Source organism: Oncorhynchus mykiss, chromosome 19 (genome assembly GCF_013265735.2).
Source record: "Oncorhynchus mykiss isolate Arlee chromosome 19, USDA_OmykA_1.1, whole genome shotgun sequence".
NCBI lineage: Eukaryota > Metazoa > Chordata > Actinopteri > Salmoniformes > Salmonidae > Oncorhynchus > Oncorhynchus mykiss.
The window spans coordinates 46,363,286-46,383,527 of NC_048583.1; the positions used below are offsets into that span (position 1 = coordinate 46,363,286).

General features: G+C 42.3%; 1 protein-coding gene across 3 annotated transcripts in view; it reads right to left on the reverse strand.

Moving 5' to 3' along the window:
• Positions 1-20,242, reverse strand: part of LOC110498005 (low density lipoprotein receptor adapter protein 1-B) — an 82,444-nt gene that overhangs the window by 30,138 nt on the left and 32,064 nt on the right. For all 3 annotated transcript variants that reach the window (XM_036954934.1, XM_036954933.1, XM_036954935.1), the window contains exons 2-5: positions 13,953-14,095; positions 12,741-12,853; positions 11,366-11,480; positions 10,938-11,010 (exon numbers count right to left, since the gene is read on the reverse strand). In XM_036954934.1, the coding sequence (XP_036810829.1) occupies positions 10,938-11,010; positions 11,366-11,480; positions 12,741-12,853; positions 13,953-14,095 (444 nt within the window). The remainder of the gene's footprint in view (positions 1-10,937; positions 11,011-11,365; positions 11,481-12,740; positions 12,854-13,952; positions 14,096-20,242) is intronic.

Consider the following 20,242-nt stretch of genomic DNA (forward strand, 5'->3'; position numbering starts at 1 on the left):
CCAAAGACGAGCAGGTTGGTCACATTTAGCAGACAAGATTTGCTTAGAATTCCATATTTTATAGTATGAAGAATACAATTGAAAATAGCTGAATAAAATATAAAGGATATTTTCTCCAAAAGATTTGAGGGAGTGAGCACATGTGGCTATTCTGTGTTAACGGTTAACAAAGAAACAGGTCTTCCTATATGCTTTATTTAGAGTTATTTATGCAACTTCAGCCCAACATTTGCATTTTTAATACATTCTATGTCTGCATGATGCGACACTAATGACAATTTGAAAAAAGTTGCAGGAAAGGCATGAGCGCTGCATGTTATTTGCGCAGGCTGGACACATTTCATCAGTCTCTCATTCACAATTTGACAAGCACAAGATAATGGCCTCGAATTTGCGTTCCCTTTGTGTGGCAGTTAGGCTCTACACCTGTTGTAAAGCAGATTCATAATCTTAATTTTAAGAATTTATTTTGCCACTTTCGTTGCGATACAAACCTTATCAAAACATATAGGCCTATGGGCTAGGCTAGTGTACATGAAAATTAGCATGCACCTGTCTCGAAACGGGCAGGGGGGAAAAATCCATGTCATCTCTCACAAAGCGACTTATGCTGAAACTACACTTCCAAAACCTATCGCTCGTTCACCCATCAGCAGACTTGTATCTGGGACACCAACACCAACTGCTGGTGGGGGGGGGGGTCCCGAGAAACAAAGGGGGGGGAATACAGGCCCAGACCCATTATGAGCCTCTACATGCAACACTGTACGAGGCTGCCCGATCAGGAATCAAATCAAATCTTGTAAACTTTCCCATGAGAACAAAGAGGAGCGGACAAGCCCCTCGACAGGGATAACTTTAGACTGCACCTTGAGATATCACTGAGGTGTCCCACACGGGCTTTCCACCACCCACAAAAAAATGGTAACGTGTTCCGGTAGGATAACATTACGCAAGCAATTGGTAGAGTAGCTGGTCCCCTTGGGTACCAATGCCAGCAACAGTCAGTCCAGCCACAATCAGTAAGAATTCAAATTGCCCTTGATAACAGATGAGGTAGTAGTCACTCAGATTGCAACACATGGAAGGGAATCTTCAAAACACTCTTCTGATCATTAACACACATGCCGCTAATAAATAGAACCCTCCATTCAGGAGGAAAGTTATTAGAATTCATGTACCATGATCACACCAAGTAAGACTGGTTCAGTTGTTATTGAGTACTTCCGCCGTGAGGTTAGTTCCTCTGTGAATAATGTCGCTATGAAATAAACTCCTTCATACCCATCGCCACTACAATGGTTGTGGCAAAACATCTACAGGCCCCCTCTTGGCATATGGCTTGAGGTCGGCACAGATTCTTACTGACACACTGTTATTTTTTTGTTTTTTTGAATTTTACCCCTTTTTCTCCCCAATTTCGTGGTATCCAATTGTTGTAGTAGCTACTATCTTGTCTCATTGCTACAACTCCCGTACGGGCTCGGGAGAGACGAAGGCTGAATGTCATGCGTCCTCCGATACACAACCCAACCAGCCGTACTGCTTCTTAACACAGCTGCGCATCCAACCCGGAAGCCAGCCGCACCAATGTGTCGGAGGCTACACCGTGCACCTGGCAACCTTGGCTAGCGCGCACTGCGCCCGGCCCGCCACAGGAGTCGCTGGTGCGCGATGAGACAAGGAGATCCCTACCGACCAATCCCTCCCTAACCCGGACGACGCTAGGCCACCCGGTCGCGGCCGGTTACGACAGAGCCTGGGCGCGAACCCAGGGATTCTGATGGCACAGCTGGCGTTGCAGTACAGCGCCCTTAACCACTGATGTATATAGAATATAGTCCAACTAGATGATTAAGGTGTGGTAAATATATAGTTTGTATATTTTTTGTTTGTGTTTTTATACATTTTTATTTCATTTTCTTTGAGTGATAGCGTTACAAACAAGTTCCCCATACGACCACCAGTTAGTGCCACAACGACGCTCATTTGGGGAAGAAATGTAATGATGTATTTTGTGAGTGTTGTGTGTTATTAACTTCTTCGATATAGGGGGCGCTCTTTTAATTTTTGGATAAAAAAACTTTCCCGTTTTAAACAAGATATTTTGTCACGAAAAGATGCTCGACTATGCATATAATAAGAAAACACTCTGACGTTTCCAAAACTGCAAAGATATTATCTGTGAGTGACAAAGAACTGATGCTACAGGCGAAACCAAGATGCAATTTCAAACAGGAAATGCCCCAGATTTTGAATGTGCTGTGTTCCAATGTCTCCTTATATGGCTGTGAATGCGCAAGGAATGAGCCTACACTTTGTGTCGTTTCCCCAAGGTGTCTGCAGCATTGTGACGTATTTGTAGGCATATCATTAGAAGATTGACCATAAGAGACTACATTTACCAGGTGCTCGCTTGGTGTCCTCCGTTGCAATTATTGCGTAATCTCCAGCTGCGTGCATTTTTCCATTTGCTTCAGAGGAGAAACTCAATGCCACGAATGACTTATCATCGAATAGATATGTGAAAAACACCTTGAGGATTGATTCTAAACAACGTTTGCCATGTTTCTGTCGATATTATGGAGTTAATTTGGAAAAAAGTTTGGCGTTGTAATGACTGAATTTTCGGGGTTTTTTCTTAGCCAAACGTGATGAACAAAACGGAGCGATTTCTCCTACACAAATAATATTTTTGGAAAAACGGAACATTTGCTATCTAACTGAGAGTCTCCTCATTGAAAACATCCGAAGTTCTTCAAAGGTAAATTATTTTATTTGAATGCTTTTCTTGTTTTTGTGAAAATGTTGCCTGCTGAATGCTAGGCTTAATGCTATGCTAGCTATCAATACTCTTACACAAATGCTTGTGTAGCTATGGTTGAAAAGCATATTTTGAAAATCTGAGATGACAGTGTTGTTAACAAAAGGCTAAGCTTGTGAGCCAATATATTTATTTCATTTCATTTGCGATTTTCATGAATAGTTAACGTTGCGTTATGCTAATGAGCTTGAGGCTATGATTACGCTCCCGGATACGGGATTGCTCGACGCAAGAAGTTAACGTATGTCTAAGTTACTGCCTAGATCCACCAGCCTGGACAACCAGACGACGGGTCTGGAAAGAAGATCCACAACCATGGCCATTCTTGTAGTGGTCTGCTGCTTGCAGAAATCCTACCAGGTTGCAACTTGCCAAATCCTTCCAAGGAGGGGGACTGTCATGACTGTCCAGTAAAGATCCAAATAGGTCAGATCAGCTTCGCAATAAATTACTTTGGCCAGACACCCTTTCACCTACAGGTGGGAGAAGGGAGCTGGTGGGGGGTTGACAGCTCACACCCTGTAGTAAATTAAGGACAAGAAAATGCAGCCATCTCCCTCTCCAAATTCACACAGGAATGTACCTTTGTTTCACAGAAAAGTTCCCACCGAAACTCTAACACATTCTAAAGTGAATACTGTAACAACATTTCTATCATAGAAGTGGGGAATGGTCAGAGGCGATCTAAAGAATGTCATTTTGGTTATTAATTTGAGATGTCATTAAAAATGTTAAAGGAAATATTGTAACTTGAAAAGTACACACACTATGTGTGAAGTGTCCATCCTCTACGTTGTGCATGAAATATGAAAAATGATTAAAGTGTTTTTGTTAAGAGAGGAATGTGATTTTAGAAACTATAAAAGGAAATTGTTTCTATAACTTTGAACAAGTATGTAGCCCCCTGAGTGAGGTCAGAGAGCGTGTCAGCCTGGTGAAACCGCTCCTTTTGAATGAACTGTATAAAGTGATGGGATAAGAATTAACATCAGACCAGAAAGACATTGAGCTACAGCTCACATTTAAAGTGGTTGGAACTCTTAATCTCAACACGAGGTAGAGACGATAGTCACCTCCTGGACAATCACTGGTACGGCTGATTAGCTGTTCTAAGTATCAAGAAAAGTAAAATAAAGTGGGACCATTCTACTACTCTTCTCAAATCACTGTAGTACGCTACTCTCATCACCCCACAGAGAATCATTGACACGGCTGTCTAGCCTATCTTCAAAGAATAATCTTCCAGAGCGAGTGGAAGTAGAGTGAGCTCTGTAGTTCTGTTCAGGACTACACGACAGGTCGCCGGATGCCGGGCGATGGCAAAGGAGAGCAACAGTCAGCCCCTCCAGGATTCTGTGATTGCATAATTCAATGCAAAACCAACCAATCAGCGCATATTATGCTAGAGTGAGCTAATTTTGACCAATCAAGGTGAGTGGCATTTTACTCAAACTTGTACTCCGCTAACCTTGACTTTAGTAGGGTGGTCGGCACTCTACTCTCCCCAGTCTGTCTATGGAGACGCTGCTCAAAGCACGGAGTGCAATTTGTCAGCTTTGCTGTTTTAAACTCTCTAAAACTTATGGTACCACAACCAATGACTCCGCAGTGGAGCAACTGATATGGAGGAGGATGAAATGGACGATTACATTAAGATATAGGCCTAGATGAGCTAGGCCCTTGGTCAATCTGCAATTAAGACATATTATATCTCAAGTTCATCTTCCATGAAAACACTTAGAGACAAAGTGCTCTTTTGGGCTGTTTCTTTTTTTGAATAAACACAGCTCTTTCTGAACAAAACGAGAGGTGGGGGGTGACCAAGGGCCTAGCTCATCTAGGTCTATATCTTTATGTAATCGTCCATTTCATCCTCCTCCATATCAGTTGCACATATAGTGTGTGTACTTATGTTGAAACTCTGAGCTAGCTTCCACACCTTTTTTGTTAAAAAAAATACCTATTTGTTCAGGAAAATAAACACTTTAAATGTTTCTAATTGTTTTTGTGTTATGTATTATGCTTAAAATTGTCCTAAAACTGAGCACATATTACATTTTATTGCTTTATATGAAAAGAAAAAACATCACAAAATGTATCCCAGAATTTCAGAAAAAAGCTGCCGCAAAATCAAGCATTTTTGGAACCAGAAATTACAAAAAATGTGGCAAATTCCTGGTGGGACTGAACAGTAAGAGACGGGTGGGGACCCCTTTTGGACAATCAGGGCCTTACAAGCGTGTCGCAAAAAGGCCCAACAACCTTTCTTCCAAGAAGGCCTGGTTCTGACAGAAATACATGAAAAACAAAGACATTTACATGTAAATACATTCATGTGTTCTTACTCCAAATGTGTGGCAGTTTGTGTGCAAAGAAAATGATTACTGTGAGAGTAGTTTCTAAATGTACCAAAGTATTTTGTCTCTAATTAAACCAATTTGTGTAGTACTGAATCATAAGTAAGGCTGGGGTTTTTGCAGAGGCAGGAGGTTACAACTGTTCAGAATTATATGATAAAGGTTATGATTAATAAGTTGACTGTTTATAGATGTGATAAGTTAAGACCTTTAGAGTTTAATTCGGGAGATGGTAACTCTTTAACTTCTTGGCGCACCCATCCCTTTATTTGGATCATGTTCGTCAAATTCAAATTAAATTACTTCAAATATTTAATTTTCATGAAATCACAAGTGCAATATAGCAAAACACAGCGTAGCTTGTTGTTAACCCACCTGGTGTGTCAGATTTCAAAAAAGCTTTACAGAAAAAGCTATCCACACGTTTATGTTAGGACATCTCTCTCAGCAGACAAAACATTACAAACAGCTAGCAGCAAAGTAGATGGTCACAAAAGTCAGAAAAGTCTGAATTGCTTACCTTTGATGATCTTCGGATGTTTGCACTCGCGAGACTTCCAGTTACACAATAAATGTTCCTTTTGTTCGATAAAGATTATTTTTATATCCAAAATACCTCCATTTGGTTGGTGCGTCTTGTTCAGAAATCCACAGGCTCGAGCGGTCACGACGGGGCAGACGAAAATTCCAAAAAGTATCCGTAAAGTTCGTAGAAACATGTCAAACGTTTTTTATAAATCAATCCTCAGGTTGTTTTTACAATAAATTATTGATAATATTTCAACCGGACCATAGCTTTTTCAATAGGAGAGAGAGAGAAAATGTCTGCTCCAAGCTGTTGCGCATGCAAAACTCTGCTGGCACCCAGCCATCCACTGACACGATGTGATCGTTCTCGCTAACATTTCAGAATAAAAGCCTGAAACTATGTCTAAAGACTGTTCACAGCATGTGGAAGCCATAGAGAAAGGAATCTGGTTGATATCCTTTTAAATAGATGGAAGGCATGCAATGGAACTGAGGTTTCAGGAAAAACAGCACTTCCTGGTTGGATTTTCCCCAGGTTTTCACCTGCAATATCAGTTCTGTTATACTCACAGACAATATTTTGACAGTTTTTGAAACTTTACAGTGTTTTCTATCCTAATCTGACAATTAAATGCATATTCTAGATTCTGGGCCTGAGAAATAGGTAGTTTCATTTGGATATGTTTTTCATCCAAACATCAAAATACTGCCCCCTACACTCAAGAGGTTAAAGAACTGCTCTCGTGGTGCCCCAATTCATAATGAGTTAATTGTTACCCGATTAACTATTTTAAAAAGATAAAAGATAAAAAAGAAAATCGGGTACCAATTAAACATACAGTGGCAAGAGAAAGTATGTGAACCCTTTAGAATTACCTGGATTTCTGTATAAATTGGTCATAAAATTTGATCTGATCTTCATCTAAGTCACAACAATAGACAAACACAGTCTCCTTAAACTAATAACACACAAACAATTCTACATTTTCATGTCTATTGAACACACCGTGTAAACATTCACAGTGTAATGTGGAAAAAGTATGTGAACCCTTGGATTTAAGAACTGCTTGATCCTCCAGCAATAACCTCAACCAAACATTTTCTGTAGTTGCGGTTCAAACCTGCACAACCGTCAGGAGGAATTATGGACCATTCATCTTTACAAAACTGTTTCAGTTCAGGAGGAATTATGGACCATTCATCTTTACAAAACTGTTTCAGTTCAGCAATATTCTTAGGATGTCTGGAGTGATCCGCTCTCGAGGTCATGCCATAGCATTTTAAAAATCGGGTTGAGGTCAGGACTCTGACTGGGCCACTCCAGACTGTATATTTTCTTCTGTTGAAGCCATTCTGTTGTTGATTTACTTCTGTGTTTTGGGTCATTGTCCTGTTGCATCACCCAACTTCTGTTGAGCTTCAATTGGCGGACAAATAGCCTTAATTAATTATTCCGTCGATGATAGAAAGCTTTCCAGGCCCTGAGGCAGCTCCAAACCATGACGTTACTACCATACCATACTTTACAGTTGGGATGAGGTTGATGTTGGTATGCTGTGCTTTTTTTCTCCATACATAGTGTTGTGTGTTCCTTCCAAACAACTCAACTGTAGCTTCATCAGTCCACAGAATATTTTGCAGAAGCGCTGTGGAACAGGTGCTCTTTTTCCAGGTGCTCTTAGCGAACTTCAGACGTGCAGCAATGTTTTTTTGGACAGCAGTGGCTTCTTCCGTGGTGTCCTCCCATGAACACCATTCTTGTTTAGTGTTTTACGTATCGTAGACCCGTCAACAGAGATGTTAGCATGTTCCAGAGATTTCTGATAGCATTTAGCTGACACTAGAGTTCTTCATAACCTCATAAAAGCACTCCGCACTGTGCTCTTGCAATCATCTTTGCAGGACGGCCACTCCTAGGGAGAGTAGCAATGGTGCTGAACTTTCTCCATTTACAGACAATTGGTCCTACCGTGGACTGATGAACATCATGGCTTTTAGAGATACATTTCTAACCCTTTCCAGCTTAATGCAAGTCAACAATTCTTAATCTTAGGTCTTCTGAGATTTCTTTTGTTCGAGGCATGGTACACATCAGGTAATGCTTCTTGTGAATAGCAAACTCACATTTTGTGAGTGTTTTTTGGAGGGCAGGGCAGCTCTAACCAACATCTACAGTGTCATCTTATTGATTAGACTCCAGGTTAGCTGACTCCTGACTCCAATTAGCTTTTGGAAAAGTCATTAGCCTAGGGGTTCACATACTTATTCCAACCTACACTGTGAATGTTTAAATGCTGTATTCAATATAGACAAGAAAAATACAAACATTTTGTGTTACTAGTTTAAGCATACTGTGTTTGTCTATTGTGGTGACTAAGATGAAGAACAGATGAAATGTTATGATAAATGTATGCAGAAAACCAGGTAATTCCAAAGGGTTCACATACTTTTTCTTGCCACTGTAGTTAGTTGATTAGATAACCGTCATCAGATGAATGAAAGTAAAGTCACGCCGGTGTGGCGGTAATACAGTGGTGAAGAGGGAGAAATACTGACACATGTAGAGAATACCCCCAGGAGTTCTCATTTACATAGAAGTCATTCATGCAGTAAATGACATACATGTTCTGCTGATCTGTGAAAACCATGCATGGGTGTTTGACACCTTCCTAAAACAGCACTTTCAATGTGCACACACACACACACACACGTTTAGCCTGGTACATGCTCAAAGTCAAAAATACTTATATTAAACAACATACCTAGTAAATAATTGATGTACTAGAAACAAATATTTCCACTCGGTTTGAAGGAGTAGGCCTCACTATCTCATTGGTGACTTCCATCTCTCCCACTTCTGCCTCATGTTCTCACAGCCCACAGTGAAAACACAGGAAACAGGGCAGATTGACTCAAACCAACCTAGGCTACGACTCGCTGAACTCCTGTCATTAAACATAACAAATCAAATTTGTCACATACGCAGAATACAACCTTACAAGCCCTTAACCAACAATGCAGTTAAGAAAAATAGCTAAAGAAAATAAGAAATAAAAGTAACAAATAATTAAAGAGCAGCAGAAAATAACAACAGCGAGGCTATATACAGGGGGTACCGGTACAGAGTCAATGTCCACGAGCACTGGTTAGTTGAGGTAAGATGTACATGTAAGGGGGGAGGGGGCAATGCAAATAGTTTGGGTAGCCATTTAACTAGATGTTCAGGAGTCTTATGGCTTGGGGGTAGAAGCTGTTTAGAAGCCTCTTGGATCTAGACTTGGCGATCCGGTACTGCTTGCCATGCGGTAGCAGAGAGAACAGTCTATGACTAGGGTGGCTGGAGTCTTTGACAATTTTTTGGGGCCTTCCTCTGACAGCCCCCAGTATAGAGGTCATGGATGGCAGGAAGCTTGGCCCCAGTGATGTACTGGGCGGTAGCACTACCCTCTGTAGTGCCTTGCGGTTGGAGGCTGAGCAGTTGCCATACCAGGCAGTGATGCAACTCATCAGGATGCTCTCGATGGTGCAGCTGTAGAAAGTTGAGGATCTGAGGACCTTTTCAAATCTTTTCAGTCTTCTGAAGGGCAATAGGTTTTGTCGTGCCCACTTCACCACTGTTTGTGTGCTTGAACCATTTTAGTTTGTTGGTGATGTGGACACCAAGGAGCTCTAAATCTGCTCCACTACAGCCCGTCGATGAGAATGGGGGTATGCTCGGTCCTCCTTTTCCTGTAGTCCACAATCATATCCTTTGTCTTGATCAGGAGAGGTTGTTGTTTATGCGCCACACGGTCAGGTCTCCGACCTCCTCCCTATAGGCTGTCTCGTCGTTGATCAAGCCTACCACTGTTGTGTCATCTGCAAACTTAATGTTGGTGTTGGAGTCGTGCCTGGCCGTGCAGTCATGAGTGAACTGGCAGTAGAAGAGGGGACTGAGCATGCACCCAAGGGGCCCCAGTGTTGAGGATCAGCGTGGCCGATGTGTTGTTACCTACCCTTACCACCTGGGGACGGCCCGTCAGGAAGTCCAGGATCCAGTTGCAGAGGGAGGTGTTTAGTCCCAGGGTCCTTAGCTTAGTGATGAGCTTTGAGGGCACTATGGTGTTGAAAGCTGAACTGTAGTCAATGAATAGCATTCTCACATAGGTGTTCCTTTTGTCCAGGTGTGAAAGGGCAGTGTGGAGTGCAATAGAGATTGTATCATCTGTGGATCTGTTAGGGCGGTATGCAAATCGGAGTGGGTTTCTGGGATAATGGTGCTGATGTGAGCCATGACCAGCCTTTCAAAGCATTTCATGGCTACAGACGTGAGTGCTACGGGTCTGTAGTCATTTAGGCAGGTTACCTTAGTGTTCTTGGGCACAGGGACTATGGTGGTGTGCTTGAACCATGTTGGTATTACAGACTCAGACAGAGAGAGGTTGAAAATGTCAGTGAAGACCCTTGCCAGTACACATCCTGGTTATCCGTCTGGCCCTGCTGCCTTGTGAATGTTGACCCGTTTAAAAGGTCTTCAATGCCATCGGAAGAATCCCGGAACATATTCCAGTCTGTGCTAGCAAAACAGTCCTGTTATTTAGCATCTACTTCATCTGACCACTTTTTATTGACCGAGTCACTGGTGCTTCCTGCTTTAATTTTTTATTGTAAGCAGGAATCAGGAGGTTAGAATTATGGTCAAATTTGCCAAATGGAGGGCGAGGGAGAGCTTTGTACGCGTCTCTGTGTGTGGAGTAAAGGTGGTTGAGAGTTTTTTCCCTCTGGTTGCACATTTAACATAACAGCCTTTAACCAGAGTAATCTGCCCTTAATATAGTGGGTTTACTGAACTAAGCCAGGTTCTCATTTCTGGCCTGGTTGTGCCAACAGAGGCAATGTTTTAATCAAATGTGGACCTTCCTGTTGGGGAGATAACTATTTCACACGCCTCTGAGTGGTCAGGGCCACGTACTATGTGGCAATTAATGTTGCCACATAGTACAGGAGCTATGGTGGGATTGAGAAACTCCACTTGATTGTCTCTCATGCAGCTGTTGCAGAGAATAGCTACATGCATTGCATGTGAACAGGAGAGAATGAAATGTGTACTGAAAGAGAAGGGGCAACATGGTGAAAGAATGAAAGAGTAGGGGGGAAGGAAAGGGAGAGAGGAGGATAAGAACGGTTACGCTCAAAGAATATCAGTCAGCCGTCACACTTCTCTAGTCGTCCGGGGTGACCATGCCTACCTTCTTTGGCAGCCTGCCAGAACTCAAACGCCACTCTGAAGGCCTGGGCCACTGTTAACGTCACTGCCTGGGCCTGGGGGGGAAGAGAGAGAGAGAGAGAGAGGCAGGGGGAAATAAACACAATAAGTATGACAAACAAGATGTTGGCTAAGTGTTTTAAGAGGGGGGAAGAAAATCCATTGATGACGGATGCGAGCAGAACTAGGGCCTACTTGACGAAGGAACATTAACCTAGGTGTCGTTCCCTACTGTGCAGTCCAACTTCTCCTTTTCATTACAAGTTGTTTCATGCAGCTGGGAGGAAGTGTGGCCTTTGGACCAGAGCTCAATTAACAAGGGGAAGGAAAGAGGGAGTGGCACAATCATTCACAAACCCCCCTTGGAGGGAGACTATTTGAAAGAGGGCCCACAGGCACGCACGGACTCACCACCTTCCTCTTGGTGCAGAGGTAGGCGTGGCACTCCAGAGTTTCGTTCTGTTGGCTCTGGGCGATGTAGGCAAACACTTTGTCGTGCATCTTGTCTGCTGTGCAGTAGGATATCCTGAGGCGGGGATCACAGAGAGACAAACTAGTTTGAATAAAAACCAAAAAATCTAAGAGTCACCGTGGATCAGACAAGGCTATCACACAACTTCATCTTCACTGAGCCTTTAAGCACACTACAATCAGATTTAGACCCTTAAATCTTTAATTTCCACATCAAATAAACCCAACACATTCCAGACAGATTCCGCCCACACACTATAGCGTGCGGGTGGAGAGCCACTCAAAAGATCCAGGCGAAGAGTTTTAACTTGAGGACATTATCTGTAGTTGATCCACAGCGTACCACGGCTCCATCCGTGTCAGCCATAAAGACTGATGCCTGCTGTGTCCGCCCAGCCCACCTGGGCCTGTGGTGTTTTAGCATTATTGGATTGGACCTGGACTCTTAACTACAGTTCTGCTCTTTCTCTAACGCTGGCCCCTGGAACATGCTCTGTTCTGCAGATGTTCAGAGAAATGACATCATTGGTGATATCGTCACCCCAAGACCTGATTGACAGGTGGTTTGGCCAGTCGGATGGGGACCAAGAGAAGAGGGATGACGGGCATAATGAATGACCATCTGCCCTCCCTGTTCTTTTCCACACCAGTACACTGCTGCTCAAACTGTCAACATCACTGCAGAGATCAAATGTCTAGTTTACTAATAACTCAGTGATATAAAAATGCAACGTGTAAAGAATTCTCCTATAAAAGCCGGATAGTTGGATAGTTAGTGCTTCAGTATGATGGAGAGTTGAGCGATGTAGTTGTGATTCTGCCAACCCCTCTGTCACTGAGAGCGTAATCCAAGTTCTGGCCTTGAGACCCAGTTAAAACTCCACTTCTCATAAATGTGGAATGTTAGACAAGTGATTGAAGTTTGACCTAAGCAGTTACAAGTCACACTCTGTTTTTGAAAGGAGAAATTGAGGGTGTGTGTTGTGCTTGCGCACGTGTGCTATCGTGTGTGCCCATTTGTCAGTATTCACACCCCAGGTGAGGGCTCAGACACACAGATGTTGTAGAGGCCTCTTGAGGGACAGGAGATCGCCGCAAATCCCAACACTTTTAGGCTCAACGTGATAGATGAGATGGTCTTGGAAGGGAAGGGAGATTCTGGTGGGGGAAAAAAACTATTTTTTTTGCAAGTAAAAAAAATTCTGAACTTGGCCTGATAGAATTTCACATTTCAGCTGCTCACAACCAGAGCATGAGTATATCTTCTTCTCTGTCAGTGAAAAGCAGAGAGAGAGAGAGAAACATGAGCACTAACCTGTATATGGAGATGTTCTCAATCAGCTGGTTAGAGGCGTAGTCGTAGAGAATGATTCCTCGAGGGGACACCTTTAATGTCACTTTCTGGAGTTTCTTGCCACTGGCTTTGGCCTAGAAAGACAGACAATTGTAAATATTTAAAATCAACTCATGCAATCACAAACATTTGAGACACTTGCCAGTGTGCAAATCTGTGCTAAAGGTACATATCTAGATTGTCTATTTACATTTCTGCTACCTCCTCCAGTGCTGACACAGAACTTGTCCAAACCTTGACAACAGCAGGCATTAATCAAACCTACACGCCCTAGTCTAAACACACTTCCCTCAGAGAAACAAAACACATGATTCAGAAAACCCTGGGGGACGATAACAGCTTTCTAGTTACAATGAATCATTATACTGGAGAAACAGATCTATTAGACAACTTCATACTATAGTCTGAAGGGATGCATCCAGACCCCTCAGCTGCTAATGATATCCCTAACACACAGAGTCAAGACAAGCAGCTTGTTAGAGTTCTATAACACACAAACACCACTCAGGTGCTTAACAATGTCGACAGAGAGCCTTGGGCAGAGCAATCAACAACAGAGCTTGTTTACACCCGGAAAGGAGAAGGACAGCAGTAGAAAGACTCAAGGCAGTCATCTAAGCCATTCTCTAAAATCCTGCTTTCAACCAGTCAATACAATAAGTATTGGGTCCAAAACAACACTACCTAGTGTATTAACTGTCAGGACCTTGTTAGTCTGGTCAGGGTAGCGACAGAGAGCAGAGTGAGTCACCTATGAGACTCTGTCCTGTGTGCCCTGGGCCTGATCAGCGTTCCCTAATTCAATTAGCGTGGAGCTGACAGATTTATTAACAATAAGCCTTTCTCTTACTGTAGAATAACCCTGGCCAAAGCAACACACAGATGCATCAGTACTAATTGCATCTGGTTCAAATGAAGGCTACAACTTAATGGGAAAATAAAATGGGACTGTTATATACTGTGGTGGTACGGGTATTAAAATATAAGGAGTAGATCACAATCCACTGTATGTTTGGGAAAATTGTCAAAAGGGCCTTTAAAGGTCAGGGAATCTATATAGAATGGAGTTTGCATTTTGAGGGGTTGGTGTGCACAACTCCTTGGGAGAGGATGAGTGGGAGTATCGAAGGTCAAGTGTGTGTGTGTGTGTGTGTGTGTGTGTGTGTTGCTGACCGTGGCAACAATCCTCTTGACGGCGGCTGCGGAGAGCTCCTCTCCTTTGGGCTGCTCCACCAGCGTGACGCCCAGGTACTTGAGCTGGAACACCATGCCCTCCAGCAGGGTCTCCCGTGTGTCTGTCCAGTTCTCTGGCAGCTCTATGGAGAGGAAAGAGGACACAGGTGAGAAGAGACAGGTACAGGGGACATACAGGTGACAGGTCAGACTGATGGCCCAGCGTTCTTCCATCTAGAAACAGACGATAGGCATATTTCTGACATTAGTTTATGATTACTTTAGGTCATTTAATTTGCTTCACCAGTTTCTGTGTAACATCCTCCAAGGCCATTGAACTGTACTCTGGTTGTGTGTGACCATTCCTTAGATTGGGGGGGGGGGGGGTAAAGGAGCAGACTTTCTCAGACCAAGGTTTATCATACTAACCACGTTTCCATCCTCAGTTTATATGCGAGTAAAGTCATACCAATTTTATAAATGCCGACAGAATTTGTTCGTTCGACATGGTGGGATCTTTTAGTGTCGGTAAAATGAATTATGAGATAAATGTTAGTGAAAACACCTTTATGCGCAAATATTGATATAATAACCGTCATATCGCAATGATATGGTGTGCGGTCCTCCCACTCGGGAAACCATGTTGTTTATTAGGCTACAGAATAAATAAGTTATGTTCTTATACAACAGGTGGTTTGGAATTCCCATTTTTAGAGCCTATCCTTACCAAGCAATGCACTACCACAACTAGCCTTAGCACCTGTAACTCGTCATGGATGATTTTAAAGTTACTTTAGATTTGTTTTATCCACTAACATTTGAAGAATGGTGCCAACAAGAAGGAAGAAATGAAACAAGAAGAAGAGCAAGTGGACCAGAAACCTGAGCCTAACATTAACATTAGACATGCTGAAATCAGTAGGGCAGTGAAGTTTTTTCTGGAATGGCTGTCAGAAAAGGGGATTAACTGGTAACCCGTTGTATAAAAGCAATAAAACACCAGAGTCCATGTCAAAACACCCTCGTGCATTATCGCTGAAATGAACTCCACAGGGTGGTGAAAGTGCACTGTGATGAGCGTGATGCTCCTTTCCAATAAATAGAGGGTCTTATTCTGTTGACATGATAATCTAATAAAAATATTCTCGCTCTTATACATAATAATCTTATCATGTAAACTAGCCTACCCACACTATCTGCGAGCTGTTGGCTACAGCGCACATGCCAAGACTGGAGTAGGCACATTTTAGGGCCAGTATACCAGTATCGCAATATTTTTTTTATGGCAAATATGAAAACACGAAGCAGACCACACTCTTTGGTCCTTTAAAAACCTGCTGTATGTTAAATATTATGTGCTATAGACTTGAAATAAATAAAATGTGACTCTGGATGACAACACTGTGGATTTTCAACATTAAGGCTGTTTTTATAAATAAGTAAAACCTGCTTTGTGTTTTGTTTCCTTGCCATGATGCTAACAGACCAAGCACATTGGCTATTTAACGCAACAGCTTTTGTGATAAAACTATTGGTAGAGTTGAAAATGCGATGGAAACACTTATTGAACATTAGTTTTATTCTGTACATGATAACTTAAGCGAAAAAGTACATTGTGTGCACTAGTCGTCATGCACTGATCTGTATCCGCAACAAGTCAATTTGGTGGAATCACCACTGTTGGGAAAATGCACATATTTTCTTAATGCAGATTCTTGAATATTTATATGTTCAAGAATGCATGAAAATCTGTCACCAATTCAATGGAAACCTAGCTTCAGCCTTTGGACAGTCACCTTAAAATGTGAAAATCTGCCAAACCAGGCATCTATCCAGCAGGACAAACGTTGGTACATGCAGGGAAGGGATTGGCACATCAAGAGCTTTTGTGTCTGCTCTATTAAAAACGTTATCAAAACAGTAAGAATCAGATACATTTTGTCAGAATGCTGCTCTCCCTACATAACCGTTCCTTCAAAAAGTTCATTTGAAATTCTATTAGTGTTCCTTGTTATTGTAGGTTCCCCTCTGGCCTATGAAACAATGACATTCAATTAATCTAATATTGTAATATTATGAGATGAATAGGAGCCCTGCCATTTCATTTCTTGAGCCTTTTAACTCCAGAATACGCTGTGAGCAGCTCAATGGCTCTCTCCCTCGATCTCTGTATAAGGCCAGATTGACTAAATGCCTCAGGCTTAGGACAGAACAACAGTTAGAGCTGAGCAAAGCAGAGGACTACTATTACCTATAGCCAACTACCCCTCTCACATGAGACCTCAGTCTCAGCCAAGGCCATGAGGGATCACTTCATATATTAAGTTATTCAATTCTTGTACCTGAGCTCCTAGAGTGTGCGGCTCTCCTTTAATTTCAGGGATCACTGCAATAGAGGAACACAAACGAATATGCACAGACATGCACACAATCCTCTACATAGCTGCGATTGACATATCAGGCTTCTTATTCAGAGTGCCTTAAGCACCATGTTTAAATACACTGACTTAATGATTTGTGTTACAGGCTTAGATCTGAAAGGCTGGCCAGTACACTGAAATAGCCTAATTCATGTTTCAGAGACAAAAGACGAATGACAAAGGTTGTTTTGGACTGTTTTCATTATAAAAACAAATGTTTAATCTTCATACTGCACTTCCTTCCTGAAAACAGAAAACAGAAAAAAGGTCTGTATCAAAAAAGAAAATGGTAGAAACTTACACTCGATAGTGACACAGGAATTTGGAAGGGAAGAGATGACATACACACAGCTAGGATTACAACAGCTAGGATCTCCAAGGACTGGGATGCTCCCCCACACACACCCTCCAACACTTCAAACCTTTTATTGACTCGTTGCTCTTAAGAGGAGCATTCACAAGCATCAGGGTGCTCATTTCTGTTAGACCACCATGAGACATGGCCACCTGCCCCCTTGCCACTGCTCATTTCTTGGGAGGTCTCTGGTGGTCAGTGATATATGTTGACCTCAGGGTCATCTAGATGGAAGATCCTGTCTTCACAGCAGCCGTGGTCTTACAGAGACATTTAGCCAAATGCAACGGTTACTACTGTAGGTTAAAATCATGCTGGGAGCATCAAAGGTAAACCCATGGATTGGATTCCATGTAGGCTATTCTTCACTGCAAAAGGTTCAGATTCTTATGCTTTCACCCTATGGAGCCACAGTCATATTCTACCAATGTAAAATGCCTGAGGTCTAGCTTGCTACTTTGCTTGCGTTTCAGAAACAAAATCAAAAAACACAGGCTTTGTCCATTCCAACCTCCTCAATCCATCCATCCTTCTCCATTTTATACTAAGTAGTACTGTGCACCTCCCATAGTCTTTTCTTGACTTGGTGACTGTGAAGAAACCTCTGGTGGCGTATGCATGGGTGTCCAAGCTGTGTGCTAGTAGCTTCTTAGGGCTGAGTTCCCGCTAACGGGATCGATACGACAACAGCCAGTGAAAGTGCAGGGCGCCAAATTCAAAACAACAGAAATCCCATAATTAAAATTCCTCAAACATAGAAGTATTTCACACCATTTTAAAGATACACTTCTTGTTAATCCCACCACAGTGTCCGATTTCAAATAGGCTTTACGGAGAAAGCACCACGAACGATTATGTTAGGTCAAAGCCAAGTCACAGAAAAACACAGCTATTTTTCCAGCCAAAGAGTCACAAAAATCAGAAATAGCGATATAATTAATCCCTAACTTTTGATGATCATCAGATGACACTCATGTTACACAATACATTTATGTTTTGTTCAATAAAGTTCATATTTATATCAAAAAATCTCAGTATACATTGGTGCATTGTTCAGTAGTTCCAAAAACATCCAATGATTTTGCAGAGAGCCATATCAATTTACAGAAATTCTCATAATAAATGTTGATGAAAATACAAGTGTTATGCATAGAACTCTTTGTGGCACCTGACCACACAACTGAACAGTAGCACAGGTGTGACAAAACTAGGGCCTGTAGGACCTGTCTTGTTGATAGTGTTGTTAAAAAGGCAGATCAGCGCTTAGCTACTGTTCAACAATATGTTTTGACCATGACAGTTTACAAACCAGGGTTACTCCAAGCAGTTCAGTCACCTCAACCTGCTCAACTTCCAAATTATTTATTACCACATTTAGTTGAGGTTTAGGGTCCCAAATACAATGCTTTTAGTTTGAAATATTTACAGTGCATTCGGAAAGTATTCAGACCCCTTCCCTTTCTCCACATTTTGTTACAGCCTTATTCTAAAATGGATTAAATGCACATTGTTTCCTCCTCAATCTACACACAATACCCATAATGACAACGCGAAAACAAGTAAAAATATTTAGCAAATTTAAAAAAACAAATATCTTATTTACATTAGTATTCAGACCCTTTGCTATAAGACTTGAAATTGAGCTCAGGTGCATCCTGTTTCCATTGATCATCCTTAAGATGTTTCTACAACTTGACTGGAGTCCACTTGTGGTAAATTCAATTGATTGGACATGATTTGGAAAGGCACACACCTGTCTATATAAAGTCCCACAGTTGACAGTGAAAAAACCAAGCCATGGGGTCAAAGGAGTTCCGAGACAGGATTGTGTCAAGGCACAGATCTGGCGAAGGGTGCCAAAAAAATTCTGCAGCATTACCGGTCCCCAAGAACACAGTGGCCTCCATCATTCTTAAATGGAAGAAGTTTGGAACCACCAAGACTCTTCCTAGAGCTGGCTGCCCAGCCAAACTGAATAAACAGGGGAGAAGCGCCTTGGTCAGGGAGGTTGACCAAGAACCCGATGGTCACTCTGACAGCGCTCCTCTGTGGAGATGGGAGAACCTTCCAGAAGGACAACCAGCTCTGCAGCACTCCACCAACCAGGCCTTTATGGTAGAGTGGCCAGACGGAAGCCAGTCCTCAGTAAAATGCACAACATCCGGCTTGGAGTTTGCCAAAGTCACCTAAAAGGACCCAGACCATGAGAAAAAATATTTTCTGGTTTGATGAAACCAAGATTGAACTATTTGGCCTGAATGCCAAGCATCACATCTGGAGGAAACCTGGCACCTTCACTACGGTGAAGCATGGTGTTGGCAGCATCATGCTGTGGGGATGTTTTTCCTGTGGCAGGGACTGGGAGACTAGGATCGAGGGAAAGATGAATGGAACAAAGTACAGAGTGAACCTTGATGAAAACCTGCTCCAGAGCGCTCAGGACGTTAGACTGGGGGGGAAGGTTCGCCTTCCAACAGGACAACGACCCTAGGCACACAGCCAAGACAACACAGGAGTGGCTTCGGGACAAGTCTCTGAAGTGGCCCAGCCAAAGCCCAGAATTGAACCCGATCGAACATCTCTGGAGAGACCGGAAAATAGCTGTGCGGCAACACTCCCCATGCAAGCTTGAGAAGAATGGAAGAAACTCCCCAAATACAGATGTGCCAAGCTTATAGCATCATACCCAAGACAAGGCTGTAATCGCTGCCAAAAGGTGCTTCAACAAAATACTGAGTAAAGGGTCTGAATACTTATGTAATTATGATTATTTTTATTTGTAATAAAATTGCAAAAACGCCCCAAAAAACAGTTTTTGGTTTGTCATTATGGGTTATTGTGTGATGAGGAAAAAACGATTTAATCAATTTTAGAATAAGGCTGTAACATAACAAAATGTGTAAAAGGTCAAGGGTTCTGAATACTTTCCGAATGCACTAGAACTTATTCCTTGCCACCCATTCTGAAACTAACTGCATTTCTTTGTTAAGTGTTGCAGTGATTTCACTCGCTGTAGTAGCTGACGTGTATAGTGTTGAGTCATCCGCATGCATAGACACACTGGCTTTACTCAAGGCCAGTGGCATGTCATTAGTAAAGATTGAAAAAAAAGTAAGGGGGCTAGACAGCTGCCCTGGGGCATTCCTGATTCTACCTGGACTATGCTGGAGAGGCTTCCATTAAAATAATGCCCTCTGTATTCTGTTAGACAGGTAACTCTTTATCCACAATACAGCAGGGGGTGTAAAGCCATAACACATAGGTTTTTCCAGCAGCAGACTACGTCAAAAGCCACACTGAAGTCTAACAAAACAGCTCCCACAATCTTTTCATCCCCAATATCTCTCAGCCAATCAATCATTTGTGGAAGTGCCGTGCTTGTTGAATGTCCTTCCCTAGAAGCGTGCTGAAAGTCTTTGCAATTTGTTTACATTAAAATAGCATTATACCTTGATCGGACCACAAAGGTCTTAAAAGCTATAGTACCCGAAAGGGCATCAAGCCGTCTGAAATTA